This window comes from Neurospora tetraspora (assembly GCF_033439725.1).
Source record: "Neurospora tetraspora strain CBS 560.94 chromosome Unknown B0H65scaffold_6, whole genome shotgun sequence".
NCBI classification, from domain to species: Eukaryota; Fungi; Ascomycota; class Sordariomycetes; order Sordariales; family Sordariaceae; genus Neurospora; species Neurospora tetraspora.
The window spans coordinates 3,987,328-4,004,005 of record NW_026944388.1 but is presented as its reverse complement, the minus strand read 5'-3'; the positions used below and the strand labels follow the sequence as shown (position 1 = coordinate 4,004,005).

Below are 16,678 nucleotides of genomic sequence, written 5' to 3'. Positions count from 1 at the left end.
ATTGTGATGGCCTGATGAATCCAATATTTGATGGTGACCCGGCAGAAAATGGACATTGTGATGGCCCGATGAATCCGATATCCGATGGTGATCATTCAACTCGGTCCCGGTGTCTCCCATCGACGTTTGGCGGATCTGTTCGTCAATGTCAGCATTATCAACACGATACAGCGCATCACAACACCAGAAAAACATGGACCAGCTTGCTTGAACTTTTTTTTTATTCATCCAGACCGCCGTGCTTCAAGATTTGAGTCCTCCTCCTCCCAACGCCTTTTCCTTTCTTCTTTCTTGCTTTCGCTTTGACATCCGCATCGTCATCAAGCATGATGTTGGTCACGCTGCGAGGGTCCGACCGCAATGCTGCTTCCGCTTGCTTCTGCATCTGCTTTTGCGTATGTTGCAAGCGCGGAAGCGATGCAAGGTGAGCTGATCTCAGCTAAGCTGCATTTTCCACTCCACCGAACACTGTATGCATCCACAGTTGTCAAGACACTGATTTCGTGAGTGCGATGCCATGTTGGTTGGGGGATATGATTTGTCGGTCGGGCAACTCGTCGTCCTCTTTCTCTCGTTGATTTGAACAGATCCGTTGCTTCTCAGATTGGGTATATAAGTTCGAAATATCGACGTTCGGCTACTCGCTGTGAAGATGAGTGATCATCGCATACATTTACATACTAGTTCGCCCGAGTCAGCTTATCAGTCTTCCAATCCATGCAACCATCAGTCAGGGGCAACAGGAGAAACATACCGCTCGACAGGGCTCAAGCCAATGAGGCGCATGCCGTTAGCCAAGACAGTCTGCACAGCAGTGTACAGGGCCAGACGGGCCTTCATCAACTCAGGCTCGCTACCGACGACCTGGAGCTGGTCGTAGCTGCTGCTGAGCGCGTGCGTCAACTTGAACAGGTAAGTAAGGACAGTGGTGGGCTCGAGGGTCTTGAGTGTGTTCTTGACCACATCGGGCCACCCGGCCATGTGGCGGCACAGGTTGATGGCGCTGGTCTCGGTAAGGAGAGACAGGTCAGCGGTGGCGAGCTCCTCGTCGGACACGCCAGCCTTGCGCCTGATGGAGTTGAGGCGGGCGTGGGCGTACTGCAGGTACGGGCCGGTGTCACCCTCGAACGAGGTCATGGTCTCCATGTTGAAGGTGTAGTTGTTGATTCTGCAAGGGATCACGTTAGCTTGATTCTGGCACTCCATAAGATAACTGGGAACCCCCATCTTACCTCTTGCCAGACATATCCTGGACCATGACGGACGAGATACCGAGAACATCGGCGGTGGCCAAGGGGTCCTCAATCTGGGAGTACTTGTTCTCGTTCTTCTTCATGACCTCGTGCATCTTGTCGGCAACGTCACGGAGAATGTCGTCGAGGAACTTGACGGTACCCTTGCGGGTGGACATACCAAGGACGAGACCGAAGTTGATGTGCTGGCACTTGTCGGCAATGTCCTTGTAGCCGAGGAGCTCGATGATCTTGAAGAGCTGCCTCAAGTGGAGGTCCTGAGCAGAAGCAACGACGTAGATCATCTTGTCGAAGTGGTACTTCTCGTGGCGGCCGAGGAGCTCGGAGATATCACGGGTGAGGTAGAGGGCAGTGCCGTCCCTCTTCCTGACGAGAGGCTTCTCGAGACGCTTGCCCTCCTTGCCGGGAACGAGCTCGGAGAAGTCGATGAGCTGAGCGCCCTTGTCCTCCTTGCAGATCTTCTTCTCCTCCATGAGATTGCCGACCTGGTTCATGGCATCCTCGGTGACCTGGGATTCACCGGAGTACTCGTCGAAGTGGATGTTGAGGCGGGCATAGGTGTCCTTGTAGCGAACAATGGAGAGGTCACGGAAGCGCTTCCACATGGCGAGGGCATCGGCGTCGCGGTCGGTCATCTTTTTGAAGTAGCGACGAGCCTGCTCGTCCAAGCTGTTGGCCTCGAGGGCAGAGACATCCTCGCCGGCCTCCTTGCGCTTGGTGAAGTCCTCCTTCTCGGCGGTCATCTCGGTGTTGATGCGAACATAGAGCTGGAAGAGGTGGTTGATGGGGTCCTTCTGGAGGGCCTCCTCGTCTCCATACTTCTCGTAGGCAAGGGCCAAGAGACCGTACTGCTTACCCCAGTCGCCGAGGTAGTTGATGCGGACGACATCCCAGCCAGCGCCGGCGTAGAGGTTGGAGAGGAAACCACCGATGATGGTGGAACGGAGATGGCCGGCGTGGAAAGGCTTGGCAATGTTGGGGGAGGAGAACTCGACGATGATGCGCTTCTGGCCCTTGCTGGGGTCCTTGGGGTCCTTGAGACCGTCGGCCTTGTTGAAACCGTACTCGGCGCCCTTGTTGTGGACCAAAGGAATGACGGCGTTGACGAGGGGAGAGGCCTTGACGAAGAAGCTGAGGTGGACCTGGCTAACGGTGGGCTTGGTAAAGAGGGGATCGGTGTCGGGGAACTGGAGTAGAGCGAGAGCGTTAGCTACTGTGGCTAAGCGCATACTTTTTAAAACAGATGTCGCATCGCATCGCATGTCTGGTTGATGGATGTACGTACCTTGGCAGCCCACTCCTGGGCGAGCTCGTCAGGCTTCTTGCCCTTAACCCTGAGCGCGGGGACGGGCAGGGCCATGTCGCCCTTCTCAAGACCCGAAGTCCATCCAAGGTTGGGGTAGATGATGGCAGTGTCGACGCCGGTGACCTCGGACAGGACGTTGGAGAGGTGGGCGCGGTAGAGGTCCATGAGGTTCATGTCGGGGTAGGTGTCGGGGAACTTGGCCTTGACGGCATCGAGGCTGAGGCCATCGACCTGCTTGACCAACTGGTCAATGGGAGCGGCAGTGGTCATTGTGCTGTACGTGCGGCGTGCTGCGCGACCTGTGCTGAAGCGAGATGTTGAAAGGCTGCTGCTGGCGATGGTGGTGTAAGAGGAAGCGATTTTGGTGGAGGAGGAGGGGCAATTCTTGGAGTACAAGTGGGGGCGGCCCGAGTAAACAATGGTCGTCCTAGCAAGAAGAGGAGACCGAAGAACAGACTTGAGAGAATTGGGAGCACGTAAAACACCGCGCGAAAAGAGTGCTTGACAAGCCGTCATGAGCAGTGATTATCCTTTTAAATAATGTATTATCCCGATCCAATTGGGCACATGAGTCGTCCTTCAAGGCTGTAACCTTTGGCGTTTTAGTGACTCAAAATTTCTTTGCAGTTTGCGCGCATCGCCCCGGATGCGCCCAGTCAAATTCTCAGTTCAAGTTGTGCACGGTCTGACCTAGCAGAATAGGGAAGCCACAGCCAATGAGGAGGCATTAACAGGAAGAGAGGACCGTGCAGGACTAGGCGGCTAGGGTCCGGCCTAGGCAGTTCTCTCCACGCGGGTAGGACGCAACGCTACCATCCCGCTGCGGGGCAGTGACAGCTTCAGCCCTTCCTCCAGGGGTTGATGCTTGACCATCGAGGTTCTCAGTCATCAGTTCTGGCCGCCCCTCTTATCCGAGGGCATCCGTCTTGTCGACCATGAGTATCTTGCAAGACCGGTCGCGTCCCCAGAGTCAAGTCTGGCCGATGAGTCAGTCACGGCGTCGGGCCTTCAGGGGGAGTTCGCTGACTCTGGATGACCATTTGCTCCTCGTCCGAACGATCCCTTTTCCTTATCGTGTTATTGTGTAGGCATCGATCGACCTTATCAACCGCGATGGTAATCACGTTGGAAGACTCGTCATGACCTCAATACGGGACAACATCAGCTTGACGTTCCAATGGTCCCGAGGGTCACGCTTTACTAACTTTACTCGACCATCCAGGTTCTTAAACAACTGTTTGGCTTCATGTCCTTCGCTTCCAGTCTCATCATCAAGAAGAGCCGTCAACCAACGCCTCTAGTAATCATACACATTTATTCTACCCAAATTCCACAAGTCCTGAACATCAAAACGAATACTCCTCCACAAAAAGCCCAATCCCCTGCGCCCCCGTCCCCTTATGCACCGCCCTCTCATCCGCCAAACTCGCCACACAATTCCTCACCTTCGCAACCAACGAAGGCCCTCCACAAACCACCACCTTGGTCTCTCCTCCCGTGGCCTCTACCGGCGCCCTAATGAACGCCGCAATATCCGGCCTTGTGGTCGAGTGATGCACGTGCGAATCCGTACTAGCCTCACTAAGTGGTCGGCGGGGTGTGAGGCTGAGGGCTTTATCTTCTACGTCGCGGCGGCCGCCGCCGGTGGTACTTGATCTCTTCTCCCGGTCTCCGCCTAGGTTGCTACCCCAAGAAGATGACCTCGACGAGGACCTCCCTTCTGTCCTTTCGTTTGTTGGGAGGATGGAAGTACTGCCGCTCCGGGTGATGGCGACGTGCACGAGGAGCTCGATGCCGACTTCCTTGGCGCCATCGAGAAACTCGTGGAGACGCTTGACGTAAAAGTCGATTTCCTCGCCTTGCTTGGTGGTGAGGAGGAAGTCGATTCGCTTGATGCAGTTGGTGTTGGCGTTTGCGAGGAGGTCCTCGAGAATAGCCAAAGTGAATGAAGCGCCGGTGGAGGCGGAGATGAGGATGACTGTTTCGTAGATGTCGAGACGGGGCGGCATGCCGTAGGGCCCGGAGACGAAGACGGTGTAGTTTCCTTTTCTGCCTTCGGCGTGATCCTTGACGGCGCGCTCGTGTAGTCGTTTGGAGAAGCCGCCGTGTTTCCGAACGACGAGTTGGATGCTGTTGCAGATACATGTCTCCGGGAGCTGGTGCGCGCAAGCGATGGTGTATGGATGCGCTTCCATGGGTCCGATGGCGGGCATCCAAAGGTAAAGATGTTGTCCAGCCTTCCACTTGAAATGGACATCCTTGATGTTGATGACCGTGATCGAGTCACCAACGGCCCGGATCTGGGCAAAGTGACCGATCCTCTGACCTCCCTTGCACCTCGACCTGTTCGGCCTGAACTTGATGTTTTGCCACACCAACAAGACCGTCCTGCAAGCCCGATCAAAGCAAAGTGCCCCAATCGAGAACCAAACATTCCACCTCGCCGCGGCCGGAACATGAACATACACCAGCCAAATAAACAACACAGCACTAATGAGATGTTGCAGTACAAAGAACTCATACCCCAACCTCCTCAGCGGCGCAAACCCCGAAATCAACGACCAACCCAACACGGCCCACGCCGCAAACCCGTACTTGACGATGCCCATCATCTTCATCTGAAAGTCCAAGATCCCGGCCCGCTGCCACTCCGCGATGAAATGCCATCCATGCACCGCGGCCGTAACGAACATGGTCCTGCCGACCCATCGATGCAGCCAATTCAGCCTCTCATGACCGTTCCCGACAATCAACCCAATGATGCTGCACTTGGACGCCAGCAGGTAAAGCAAAGGCATCTGCATGACGGTGATCCAGGCGTTGCGGAAGCCGATGCGCTCCCAGAAGAAGGCGTCGTTCTTGATGGCGTTGGCGGTCATCATGCTGATGATGATGGCCCAGTAGACGAGGAGGGTGATTACCCGCCCGAGGGGAGGGGGTGTCATCCAGGAGAACCATGACGAGGGGACATAGAGTTGGGGGTAGCTGGATTCGCGGACGAGGGCGGTTAGGGTTGCCCAGATTTCGAGGAACTGGTTTGAAGGTTTTGTTGGGTATTGGACCGAGTTGGCGAAGCGTTTTTGTAGTCTGGCGAGGGTTTAGAATACTGTTTGAAGTGAGTAAGGGGAGTGAGTGAACAAACCTCGTTCGGCTCTTGTAAAGATTGACTAGCCGGCATAGTGCTATGAATCCCAGTACGGCGGCGATGATGTACCAGAAATCATGGGCTAGCCCCATGTTTGTTGTCTGGAATTCATCCGGACCTCCCATCGACATGCCCTCCATGTTGCTGATTTAGACTGCCACCAGGCAGCGGTTCTGCTGAATGTTCTACCTCTAGCTTTTTTTCGTATTCCGTGATCTCTCGGTCTCTCGCACAATTCGCAATTCGGTTGATGTTGTCTTACGAGTCCTCTGGCAACGCGCCTGGTGGTTTATGTCATGGTTCGTCTTCGCGCTACAAATAATGATGGGGTTCCAGGGCAGTTCAACCGTTTGAACAGGATCGCCTACCAAAACAACAAAGTATGTGATGGATACAGTAACGAGCAGGTGGAGAGTTAAAGATGATGAGAAAACCGACCAGCAGTATCGAATGCCAAAATTGAATCCAAAAGAGGGAATGTTGGACGGTTCTTGGGTATTTGTCAAAATAGTGGAGGGTGGGGGCCGGGTCGCAGGTCCCTGGATGAGCAAGTTTCTTTGGTAAGAATGATCGTGCGCGGCTGGGTGCGCCGCACCGCAATACGGTACTAAGAATTCGGAAGGCACTTCAACCTTGTGATTCTCGATGTCTTATGGATCATCCATTTGCTTCTTGTTTCTAAAGCCGAGAGGTCAATGATGGTGATTGTCCTCGACGTCGATCGCAAAACAACTGAACGAAAGATGAAGAGAAGACCGGATGATGAATTTGCTCGTTCGCGCTTGTCCGAACCGCTACCGAACCGCTAGAGGTACCCGCTTTTCGCCACGGGACAGAGCAGCCTAGACCCTCGTCAAAGTCGGTGAAAGAAGCTGACAATGGGATTCCAGAATGATATAGCCCTTTGTGTCCGTCAGCAAGATCGCGTCCTCGTGTCGGAATGTTTCTCGAACTTGGAATGTCTCATGTGGTGAGATGGATCCAAAGAGAGACTCGTCGTCGGTCTGGCATCCGAAGCGGCGCAACCCACTTGATGTCGAAATCGCTAAATGCGATTGGGAAGAGGGATTGTCGAAAAAGATGGGAAAGAGCAAGTTGTTACTGGCTAGAAATGGTTCGAGGGGGGTGGACCCTGTCGGCAGCTCGGGCACTAGTGGGGCCACAACTTGCTCAAATCCGCTCGCGAATCTCACGCTTTACGACTGGGGATTAGCTGCATGCCAATTATACAACCCTAAAGGGTTAAGCGTGTCGGCATTTACAGCACTGCAATCAACCCCACTTTGGAGCTTGTTCAACTTTCAGGTCAACAACATCCAAACTTTGTGGACGACGGACAACAAGAAAACTGTTCAGTTCTTGACGACGCAAACTGACGGGAGGGTCTTGCTCAACATCGCGACAGGAAACACAGACAGGTCTCCAAAAGAAGGGAGAGCTCACTGGGATGGAAAGAATGCGGCTCAGCTAACACAAGTGACATGGGATTCCGTTCTTGCTTCGTTGCTGCAACTCGATGGCCGGAAACATCGTGTTGTGTTTGCGCAAGTTTGTGGAGCAAGACATCCAACCGATCAACAGGCACCATGCGGTGAGTTTTCAGTCTCAGATACTCAGATCCCCAACTCGTCAACTTCAAACTTTCGTATGGTTTCGAACGAGATTCTAGTGACACAGGTCATGTTTGCGTTGCGATAATGCACTTCTCCGAACCTGATATTCATCTCGTGGTCTGGACTTGAACCAAAGGAAGCGTGGAGGTCAAACACCGAACCCAAAACGTGGCTCCCGAAAGACTGGATTAGCGGTCGTACCTGACATGGCCGCATGGTTTTGTTTCCCATCCCGTTCTAGATCCACAACAATCTAGGTTGAAACAGGTAACAACCTAGAAGCAGGATCGCATCGTATTTGTCACTTCTTGCTCACTGCAGAGGCATTCCGTGGTGTTGGAGCCTTCCAGCCCTCCGGCTTTGCATATTCCACGTCCCGTCCCTTGTCTGCATCCGTCCCGTTGCGCCTTGTCTGTTGTCTGCAGCCTTTATCTACCTCGCACCCGCACACCTGCTTCCACTTCTTGCTTTTCTTTTTCCGATCATCTTCTTCAACCGAACTCTTCGACATATCATCAACCACAGCCAAGGACGCCACCACCCAACAACTACCGACCTCGACTAACTTCTTCTCCCACAACTCAACCACACACAACAACAAACCACACAACAAAACCACACAAAATGCGCTCCCTATCCCTCCTCCCCACCCTCCTCTCCCTCACCACCCTCACCAACGCCCACTTCTTAATGAACTACCCCCCCTCCCTCGAAGGCTCCAACATCGACGAGGACAAAGAACCCGACGCCCCCTGCGGCGCCAAGACTCCCAACCTTTCCTCGGACACCACCACGACCGACTTCCACGTCGACGGCGACTTCATCGCGCTCTACGCCGGCCACCCGCAGTTCAACTGGCTGTACCGTGCGTCGGTGCAAGAGGTCGGCGAGGGCAACTGGACACAGCTGTACCCGATCCTTCAGCAGAGCGGCCTTGGGGATCTGTGCTCGCCGCTGGTGAAGGCGCCCAAGGAGTGGGTGGGCAAGAAGGGTGTTGTGGGTGTGGCTGGTGTTGGTGGGGATGGCACTTTGTTCCAGGTAAGCTTTTATTAAAAAGCCTTTCGTTTTTGAAAAGTGAAAGTGAAAGTGAAAGGGGAAGGAAGAGAGAGACGCTAACGGGTAACGAATGAAAAACAGTGCGCCATTGTCAACTTCGTCGAGGGAACCAACGCCAAGGCGCCGAGCTCGTGCACCAACAGCACGGGAGTCACGGCGAGCTACACGAGTGATGCGTCGTTGAGCAAGTTGGTCGGAGAGCATGTTGAGGCACCGGCGGCTCCTACGGGTACCGAGGCACCGGCTCCTACGGGTACCAAGGGGAGTAAGAGTGCTGGTGTGGTTGTCCGTGGAGGAGGGTTGGCGGCGCTGGGTGCGGCGGTTGTTGCTGGTGTTATGATGCTCTGAGGTCACTGAGGAGGATGAGAGTCAGCCCAATACTGGAAGGGCCATGAACATAGTACTGGGTAAGGACGCTGTATGGTGATGATAATATGATCGTGTTAATGACCACTTTTACATTGTATTGGTGATGATCTGACCGAGCACCGGAGACAGCCCAGATCCGGGCTTCAGTGCCCGTCGTACCTTCCCCTGTCGCCGCCTCTTATGCCCATCGCTCTTTTCCCGCACCTTCCCCGTTCGCCTGCCGCACCTAGGTACCTTCCATCTCAACCTCCTACCTACCTAGGTACTCCAAGGTACCCCGCCTTATAAAGTCCCACTTCAGCCCCCCTCAATAACTCCAAGTTCCCTCGTGGTTAAGCGGTATGTGGCGGGGCCAGATAAACATTGCTCGTTGCGTGGTAACGGTGGTACAGTTTTCGTAGGCGTGTCTAGAGTGGACGGGTTCGACCCTGCTCTGGCCGCTGAGCTTTTTGTTGTTGTTTTTTGTCTTCTTTTTGCACTTATGAGTTGCTTCTGTTGATCAGTGTTCAAATATGCTTTTTTTTTGCGACTTGTTTGCTTGGTAAATATCTTTTCAATTGTCTCCGATCTTGCGATGATTTCGGTGTCGTTTCTACCTCTATGCAAGTGGTAAACATCACGGTCGTAACCCCGTCCCCTCTCTGGTTATAAGTTCCCTTAACAGACCGCTCTCCCGTGGTGTGAGCTCGTTGGTGTAATGGCAACATTCCCGGCGTGGGAAATTCCGCGTCTGCATACGTGCCGCAGGAAGACAACGGTTCGAGTCCGTTACGGGCCATACCCAATTTTTTTTTCTTGTCCTTTTTTTCGTTCCTGGTTGCTCCTGGTTGACAATCTCACGCATGAACGTCGAATGATCCCGTTTAAGATAACCACACTGACACACCTCGAGACATGGGCTTGGTTATCAGCTACCAGCCTACCATTTGTTATTCGTAGTACCTATTTGACTTTTGAATACGGGGAACTTCCTATACGAGGTATGTGACGGTGTCAAATATTTGAACATGTGGTGGTTGGAAGTTTCGCAGGATTTAGATGTGCCAAGATGCCACCTTAACAGAAATGCAGTGAGATTTCAGTTCGGAAAGAGCTGATAGGGTCCTTCCTAACTTCTTCGCTCGCATAGGTACACTAGAGAGAGATACTGGGTGCATGCATGAACTAATTCTCTACTAGAATAGCAACCTCTAATCGAATTTTGATCTCGTTCCTTATACTTAAGGTATCTCCTTCTGTTATGTCGGGAGCAACTATTTCCATCTTCAAGGACGGACATTATCTCTGGTAAATTACAAGTACCTCGATGTGGAAGTTGAAAACCTTCTCAATTCCCGATTATGTTTCCAGAACTATTACATCCGTCGCAGCAGACCCTCATCACAAATAACCATATCCATATCGTCGTGTCGAACAAAATTTAAAGAACAATCAACACCAGCTAACACCGGATTACTCCAAACATTACATGTACAAGACATGATAGTACAATGATAATGTACAGGACGATCACTTTAGATCATCAATCCCCTTAGGCCGGGACACCAGCGGGTGCCTGGCAGAGGACGCCCTGGCCGAGCTATTGTTCGCCAGAGGTCAGCACCATGTAATACCTTCAAAGCTCTGTCTCGAGCAAGATTCAGGGTAGGTACTCACAACAGGCAAGACGCAGCAGCGAGCACGCTGGCCGATAGCAGCGCAGGTGGACTGGAAGTTGGCGGCGCTGGTGACGGTTTCCGTGGCTGTGAGGACGGAAGTGTCAGGATTTGGTCTCCGAAGAGCGAGCTGGTGTTTATCAGAAAGGAATAACTCACGGTTGGCGCAGTCAAGGTCAGCGACACCGAGAACGTCAGTAGCGCAGCACTGGGCGTTGGAGTAGAGGCCGGAGCAGGGAATGTAGGGGACCTGACGCTCGATGACCGCAGGAGCGGCGAGAGCGACGGTGAGGAGGGAGAGGACGGTGGCGATGGTGAACTGCATTTTGATGGTTTGTGTGTTGTGGTTTTGGTTTGGAAGTGGTTGTTTGGTTGTTGAGTAGGCTTGAAGAGGCTTGTTGAGTGTTGATTGCTGAGCTGATGATGATGAGAAGAGCATGTGGAGATGAGCAGAAGTCCTCCTCCTTCTTATACACGGATCTGGAGGCTCATGACGGATGGAAAAGGGTGTTGACGTCGTCAACTTCCACTTCGGAGTTGGGTTACCTCCCGTTCCTGATCCAGCCGCACCACCACCATGACGACGACTCCATAAATGCCATACTACTCGCATAGCCGGTTGCCAGCGTGGTAGTCTATCCCAGCCTACCATGTGCCGGTGTCTCATGTCGTCCTGTTTCTTGACTTCGCTGATGGCACGTTGAGATTCCTAGTGACGAAGCTGGAGTCCGGCGACAAGTTGCGATCAGACCCTGAGATTACAACATTGAGTCAATGCCGTCTATGCCCTGCCTGGCTGAGAGTTGTCTTGCAATGTCTCGTCGATATCGGTGAACCACATAGAGACTATAATGCTACGTCATTAGCAATAAGTGCCCAGCAATGGTCTTGAGCCGCTCAGACTCGGGAACCACAAACTGTTTCGCTTCTTTCCAAGGCAATCTTGAAGGCCGCCGACGATCTCTAAACTCCGGAGCTTTGTAGAGGTTGAACCTTTGGCATGAAGCCCCAATTAGACATGTTGCCCCTTGCATGGAGGGAAATTATATTAAACCGACGTCTTGTGTCTGCAAGTTTTCTTGCTTTCACCCCGGGGGACCGGGAGCTGGGATGGCGGTTATTGGTTCTCGGTAGCTGGGGGAACACGAATGGAGGCTCAAGGGTTTTGCAGGCACGTCAACGGTGTTGCATTGGAGGCGTCGTTCCAGCTATCCAGGGGAGGATTTCTTAGCTAACTGACCCTACACCACCGTGTTTCTGGAAGGGCATGACATCGATTCTATAGCATGAGGGTGTTATAGGAGAGTCGCGGAACGAACCTTTTAGACGTCATACACATGGCCGTGTCGACGGCTTTTGTTAGCCCAGACGGATTCCAGGTGCCGCGATGTTGCTATTGGAGAATAATTCATCGTATTTTCCTGATTCTCATCAATTCACGATTCATTTCCTACTTTGCTGTGTATTATCAGCAAGGGATATTGACCGTGCGCTGACTGGCACCACGCCGGTGTGCACGCCAAGGATCACGGTCAGTAAGATCCGCCGTGAACCTTCCACGTCTGGACTGGACTGGACAGTTGTTGATTTGCATAACGGGCCGGAAATTAGGAACGAGTGCATCGCGAAGCAGGCTATCCGGTCGACATCTGGCGGATGTAGCGGCATCCGAGCAGTCCATGATCTTGGGTTTATCCGGCACATGATCTTGGAATGTGTCCGACTTGAAATAGGTTCGACGGCAACTTGAAAAAGCAGACGAGAAGTTGGACCCGATAAACAAGGCGTTCATCCTCATCGCATCAGTGTTCCTAACATCAAGGCATTGCTGGAAATGATGGGTAGCAAATAAAGGCGCATCGGTGGCAAGCATCAGCCGCGCAGTGCTCGGATTGAAATCCGACGATTGGCTTCGTGGAAGATTCATGTGGACGTTGAGGTGCCACCAGAGTTTGGTGTTGCAAGAAGAGGAAAACGACAAGAGCGCGAGATGAACGATGAGCAAAGTTTAAGTCACAGAGTGCCAAGCTAATGCAGGAACACATGAGATAGGAGTGGGTCCGAGCGCAATGAGTGATACTGCACTATCAGTTACGAGTGATATCTTCGCCGAGCAGTTGTTAGTACCACAACCAGAATTTGACCTCACAGCACCTCGGAGAAACAAGACGCAAGATTGACCGTGAAATCCAGAGTGAGTTGAAAACGAAAGAGGAAATTGCGCCCGACGATTGTCTTGGAAATGAATGAAACGTACGATCCATGCACCTGCTTCCAAATGCGCATGATTCCAGGCCCAAATGGACGTTCATCCGTTGAGTGCTTGTGTTGCTTGAGAAAGACGGACAGGTGTTGATTTTAGTGCCCAAGCGCCCGATAGCAACCTCATGTGCTAACACAAATGATGGGAGCAACAAACCACCAGGTCATGGTCACTCCAACAGGACATCACCTTCTTTCCCCTCTTTCGACCTGACAACCGTCCTCATCCACTTTCAAACCATTCTCGTGACCATCTCTGGTTTCTTTCTTACTTTGTGAGCGCAAGAGGATATGTAATTGCGAGTAGATTGTAGAGCTTCAGAGTCGAGATCTCATCGAACTGTTAAAGTCACCACTGAAGCAGCAATCAATGACAGCGGGCGGCAGCTTCAAGCCGGCATAAGCTCGAGGAGTTACGGCGGGGTTATGTGATATTACTGGTAATAATCGATATGGGGTTCAACGTGGCTTGATTGTGTGTATGTGTGTAAGACTGGCTCTGCAGACTCGAAGCTCTAGCATCTAGATAAATCCCGTATATCCTAGCCCAATTAGGCACGTGCACGCCCAGTAGATTCCTTAGCCTTTAATACACCCCCTTAAATCTATTATACAAACTACGCCAAATCTACCTAAATATGCTCTGAAATGCCCTAAAATCCTCCTAAAACTGGCTAGAAATAATATTATTCCTAAATTACTTCTTTGTTATAGTAGCTTTTAAACTTTTATTTGTAAAAGTCTTACTTTATTATACTTACCGTTATACTTACCGATTCGTTATCCAAATCCTCCTTTATAGAATCCTCTATACCTTTTAAACAGTTTATAATAATATTTCCGCTATTAAACTTTCGCAATTGAATTTATAGCCGCTATAATTCTACGAATCCCAACTATTCTATAAAATTTAAATATATTATAGGAAAGAAACTCTTTATAAAGCTATCCGCAATCTGCTCTTTAGTAAGTACGTAGACTACATCTACTAATTTCCTCTCTTACGTTTATTTTAATTAATATTTGTATATATTAATATATTTGAATTTAATTACGAACCGAATTCCTTCTTTTACAATAAATTATATTATATCTTTATTATTATAATATATAGGCGTAGCCTCTTAATTTTCGAATCCTAGGGTAAATTTATTAAAAAGACGGCGGGTGTAAATTACTTCCTTAATTCCTTAATTAAAGAATAGTAATTTAACCTCTATAAATGAAGTTATAATTATATTTTATTTATTAGTATACTAGTCGATAGTAACCTTCAATAATTTAAATACAAATACTTATAAATTGTTTCAATTAAGAAAGCTTTTTATAAATAAGGAATTAATTATAATATAGAAATTTTAATAATTTTTACTATTTAATTAAAGAGTATAGTTTTGAATTATTAGAAGGTAGAGGAGTATTTTATTTATAGCCGTATAATACGTTGGATTGGGGTTTGAATTAAATTGAGCGAGTTTAGAGATTAGGAAGGTTACGTCTAATCGTAACGTAATAGTAATATAGAGAATCGAACTAATTTTAATTTAATATATATAAATTTCGTCGGGGTTACGCTATTTTAATAAAGTAGGAATTCTTTCTTAATTATAGGCGTAGAATATAATTTTTTAAATATAATCGCGCTATAATAATTAAATTAATTTCTTCTTTCAGTCTTAAATAATCTCGATGCCTAAACACTACTTTAATAGTTCTTTACTTATTAATTAATATTTCTTTTCTATAATAGCTATTACCCCTTTAATTATAATAATCTCTTTATTCCTATACTTAGAAATAATAATAATATTATCGATATAAAAAAAGAGGAATACATTATCTTTAATTAGGATGCTAAGCTTTATAGGGAGAGGGTTTATACTTATAATTACAAAGGTCTTAGTAAATTATTACTATTAGAAGAGGAGAGATCTTTATTAACTATATAGCGAGTATAGTAATTAAAATACTTAGCCTTTCCTAATATATTTAAAGGGAGCCTTCATAAATACTACTTTATCAAGTATGGTATTAATAAAAGGGTTCTTTACGTTATATTAAATTAAATCGAAATTGAAGTAAATAATTATAATTATTAGAATATAGAACCATTCAATAATCAGACTCGTTACGTATATTTTACGTATACTATCTTTAAATTATTAATACCTACGTATAATTAAACGTACTTTATATTTAAAAAACCGGCCGTTTTAATCGAATTTGTAAATATGTACTTATATCGAATTAAATATTTCGTTATCTCCTACTTCCTTAATACTAATTTACTTCTAAAATTTCTTATCCTTATATTTATTTAGGTATTCTTTCTCTATAATTTTAAAGAGTTCTCTAAAGGGATAAAAATTAAAATTACTATAGTATTTTAAAAGAAGTAGGAAATTAATTCGATAGAGGGTCTTTAATATACTTTTTATTCTATAGCGGTTGATAATTTCCTTCATTATTTTTAATTTAGGATTATAGCTAGGATTAATATCGATACCCCTCTCTCTTATTTCCTTTAAAAAAGTTTAATCTACAATTTTATTTCCTTAAAATCCTACCGGTCGATTGCCCTTTATAAATAAAAACGACGCGGCCTAATAAAGGTATTAATTTATAGTTAATTATAAATCTTCGTTAGAATGAGAAAAGTCAGTTATTAGAAACGTAATTAGGCTTTTAGGAGGTATAGGGAAATAGTTCTCTTCTTTATCCTTTAAATTTAAATCTATATTTTAAAAATCCGACGACAATTATATAGACGGCAATAGTAAAGGTTTTAAAGATCCTTATAATATCTCTAAACCTATTTATAATTATATTTCTAATACTTATAAGACTTTTAAAAATTTAAATTACGTTTATATTTCTAAAGACTCTAATTCTTCCTCTTCCCTTAATATATTTTCAATCTCGATAAGAAAATCATAGATAATAAGGTTAAGAATTCTATTATTTAAAATAAATATAGCCTCGACCTATAAGATGTTTATTTATGCGATATCTATTTAATAAAGATCTTTTAATTATATAGCCAACTCTTTAAGAGAAATATTAAGGGTATTATAAATTTCTTTAACGTTACTACTAGGAAAGACTTCGTTTTTATTAAATATAACGTTTTGTATAATAATAATAGAATTAATATAAGGATTCTAAATCCTATAAATATTCGTTGACTAATATTTAATTAAATAGCCGATTTAAATATAGTCCTTAAACTTTATCAATTTATTCTATTCTTTTATAATTTTTATTATAAAAGTAAAAGCTTTATAATTATATACTTTAAAGTATATAATAGTAAGGGAAGAGTCTAATAGAGGAGTAATACTGTTTTTAAATTAATAATACGTTTCGAATCGGTCTTAGGGAAATTTCTAATAATATTCTACTTTATAAATTAAATTATATAAATACAACTACTCTAATAATTTCTATCTATAGGTCGTAAAGAAGATTTACACTTAATCGTATTACCGTACCCTTAATCTTAATTATACCTCCTAAACGCTCTACGCCGCTATTTTAAATTTATATATAAAGCGCTGAAAGTTCGATATTAATTCCCTTTATAATAAATTATATAGTGGTTTTTTTACTACTAATTATCTCGTTATCGTATTTGACTACTTAAAGTATGATTTAATATTGAATTTATAATCCTATATAAAGGGATTCTAAATACGTAATAATTAATTCGGCTTTTTTATTATTTAAGTAATATATTTAGACGAATTTAAATTACCGATTTACGATTATTGTTAAATTTAAATATTTCTAACCCCTTACGTTTATTTCCGTACAAAAAAAGAAATCGATAAATAATTATGATTTAAAGCCCTCTAAGTAATTACAAACTTCTCTACGTACTTAATACTTTAATTTAATTTTAGTATATAATTTGTAATATATTATATCCGGTCCTTTAAATCGTACGCTATACGTTTACTCCGTTAATTTAATTAAAATTTCGGGTCCTGGGTAGCTAAATCGAAAATACTAGCGAAGGG

The 16,678-nt window shown here is 46.7% G+C and overlaps 5 protein-coding genes and 1 non-coding gene across 6 annotated transcripts; 2 read left to right on the top strand and 4 right to left on the bottom strand.

Annotated features, from left to right (window-relative positions):
- Positions 1-726: 726 nt before the first annotated feature.
- On the bottom strand, positions 727-2,829 carry B0H65DRAFT_431491 (uncharacterized protein; the record flags this gene model as incomplete). The annotated part of the gene is made up of 3 exons (XM_062824946.1): positions 727-1,168; positions 1,233-2,440; positions 2,539-2,829. 3 exons carry the CDS (start codon positions 2,827-2,829, stop codon positions 727-729), a joined length of 1,941 nt encoding a protein of 646 aa, XP_062680003.1.
- A 1,053-nt stretch (positions 2,830-3,882) lies between these two features.
- B0H65DRAFT_280454 (FAD-binding domain-containing protein) lies at positions 3,883-6,261 on the bottom strand. Its single transcript, XM_062822870.1, has 2 exons — positions 5,702-6,261; positions 3,883-5,646 (listed from the first exon to the last, which is right to left on the bottom strand). The coding sequence occupies exons 1-2, from the start codon at positions 5,842-5,844 to the stop codon at positions 3,906-3,908; spliced, it is 1,884 nt and encodes a 627-aa protein (XP_062680002.1). The 5' UTR covers positions 5,845-6,261; the 3' UTR covers positions 3,883-3,905.
- A 1,680-nt stretch (positions 6,262-7,941) lies between these two features.
- Positions 7,942-8,721, top strand: B0H65DRAFT_430637 (uncharacterized protein; the record flags this gene model as incomplete). Its single annotated transcript, XM_062824893.1, has 2 exons — positions 7,942-8,355; positions 8,455-8,721. 2 exons carry the CDS (start codon positions 7,942-7,944, stop codon positions 8,719-8,721), a joined length of 681 nt encoding a protein of 226 aa, XP_062680001.1.
- Positions 8,722-9,425: 704 nt separating this feature from the next.
- B0H65DRAFT_t358 lies at positions 9,426-9,520 on the top strand. Its single transcript has one exon. It is a non-coding gene; the product is annotated as a tRNA-Pro (tRNA).
- An 818-nt stretch (positions 9,521-10,338) lies between these two features.
- On the bottom strand, positions 10,339-10,722 carry B0H65DRAFT_430876 (uncharacterized protein; the record flags this gene model as incomplete). The annotated part of the gene is made up of 2 exons (XM_062824909.1): positions 10,339-10,484; positions 10,557-10,722. The coding sequence occupies 2 exons, from the start codon at positions 10,720-10,722 to the stop codon at positions 10,339-10,341; spliced, it is 312 nt and encodes a 103-aa protein (XP_062680000.1).
- A 456-nt stretch (positions 10,723-11,178) lies between these two features.
- B0H65DRAFT_444979 (uncharacterized protein) lies at positions 11,179-12,324 on the bottom strand (the record flags this gene model as incomplete). Its single annotated transcript, XM_062825710.1, has 4 exons — positions 11,179-11,251; positions 11,638-11,676; positions 11,717-11,790; positions 11,884-12,324. 4 exons carry the CDS (start codon positions 12,322-12,324, stop codon positions 11,179-11,181), a joined length of 627 nt encoding a protein of 208 aa, XP_062679999.1.
- Positions 12,325-16,678: the final 4,354 nt, after the last annotated feature.

Coding starts and splice junctions, on each gene's coding strand:
- B0H65DRAFT_280454 (XM_062822870.1), bottom strand. CDS start 5,844: ATGGAGGGCATGTCGATGGGAGGTCCGGATGAATTCCAGACAACAAAC. Junction 5,647..5,701: donor CTTTACAAGAGCCGAACGAG/GTTTGTTCACTC, acceptor AACCCTCGCCAG/ACTACAAAAACGCTTCGCCA.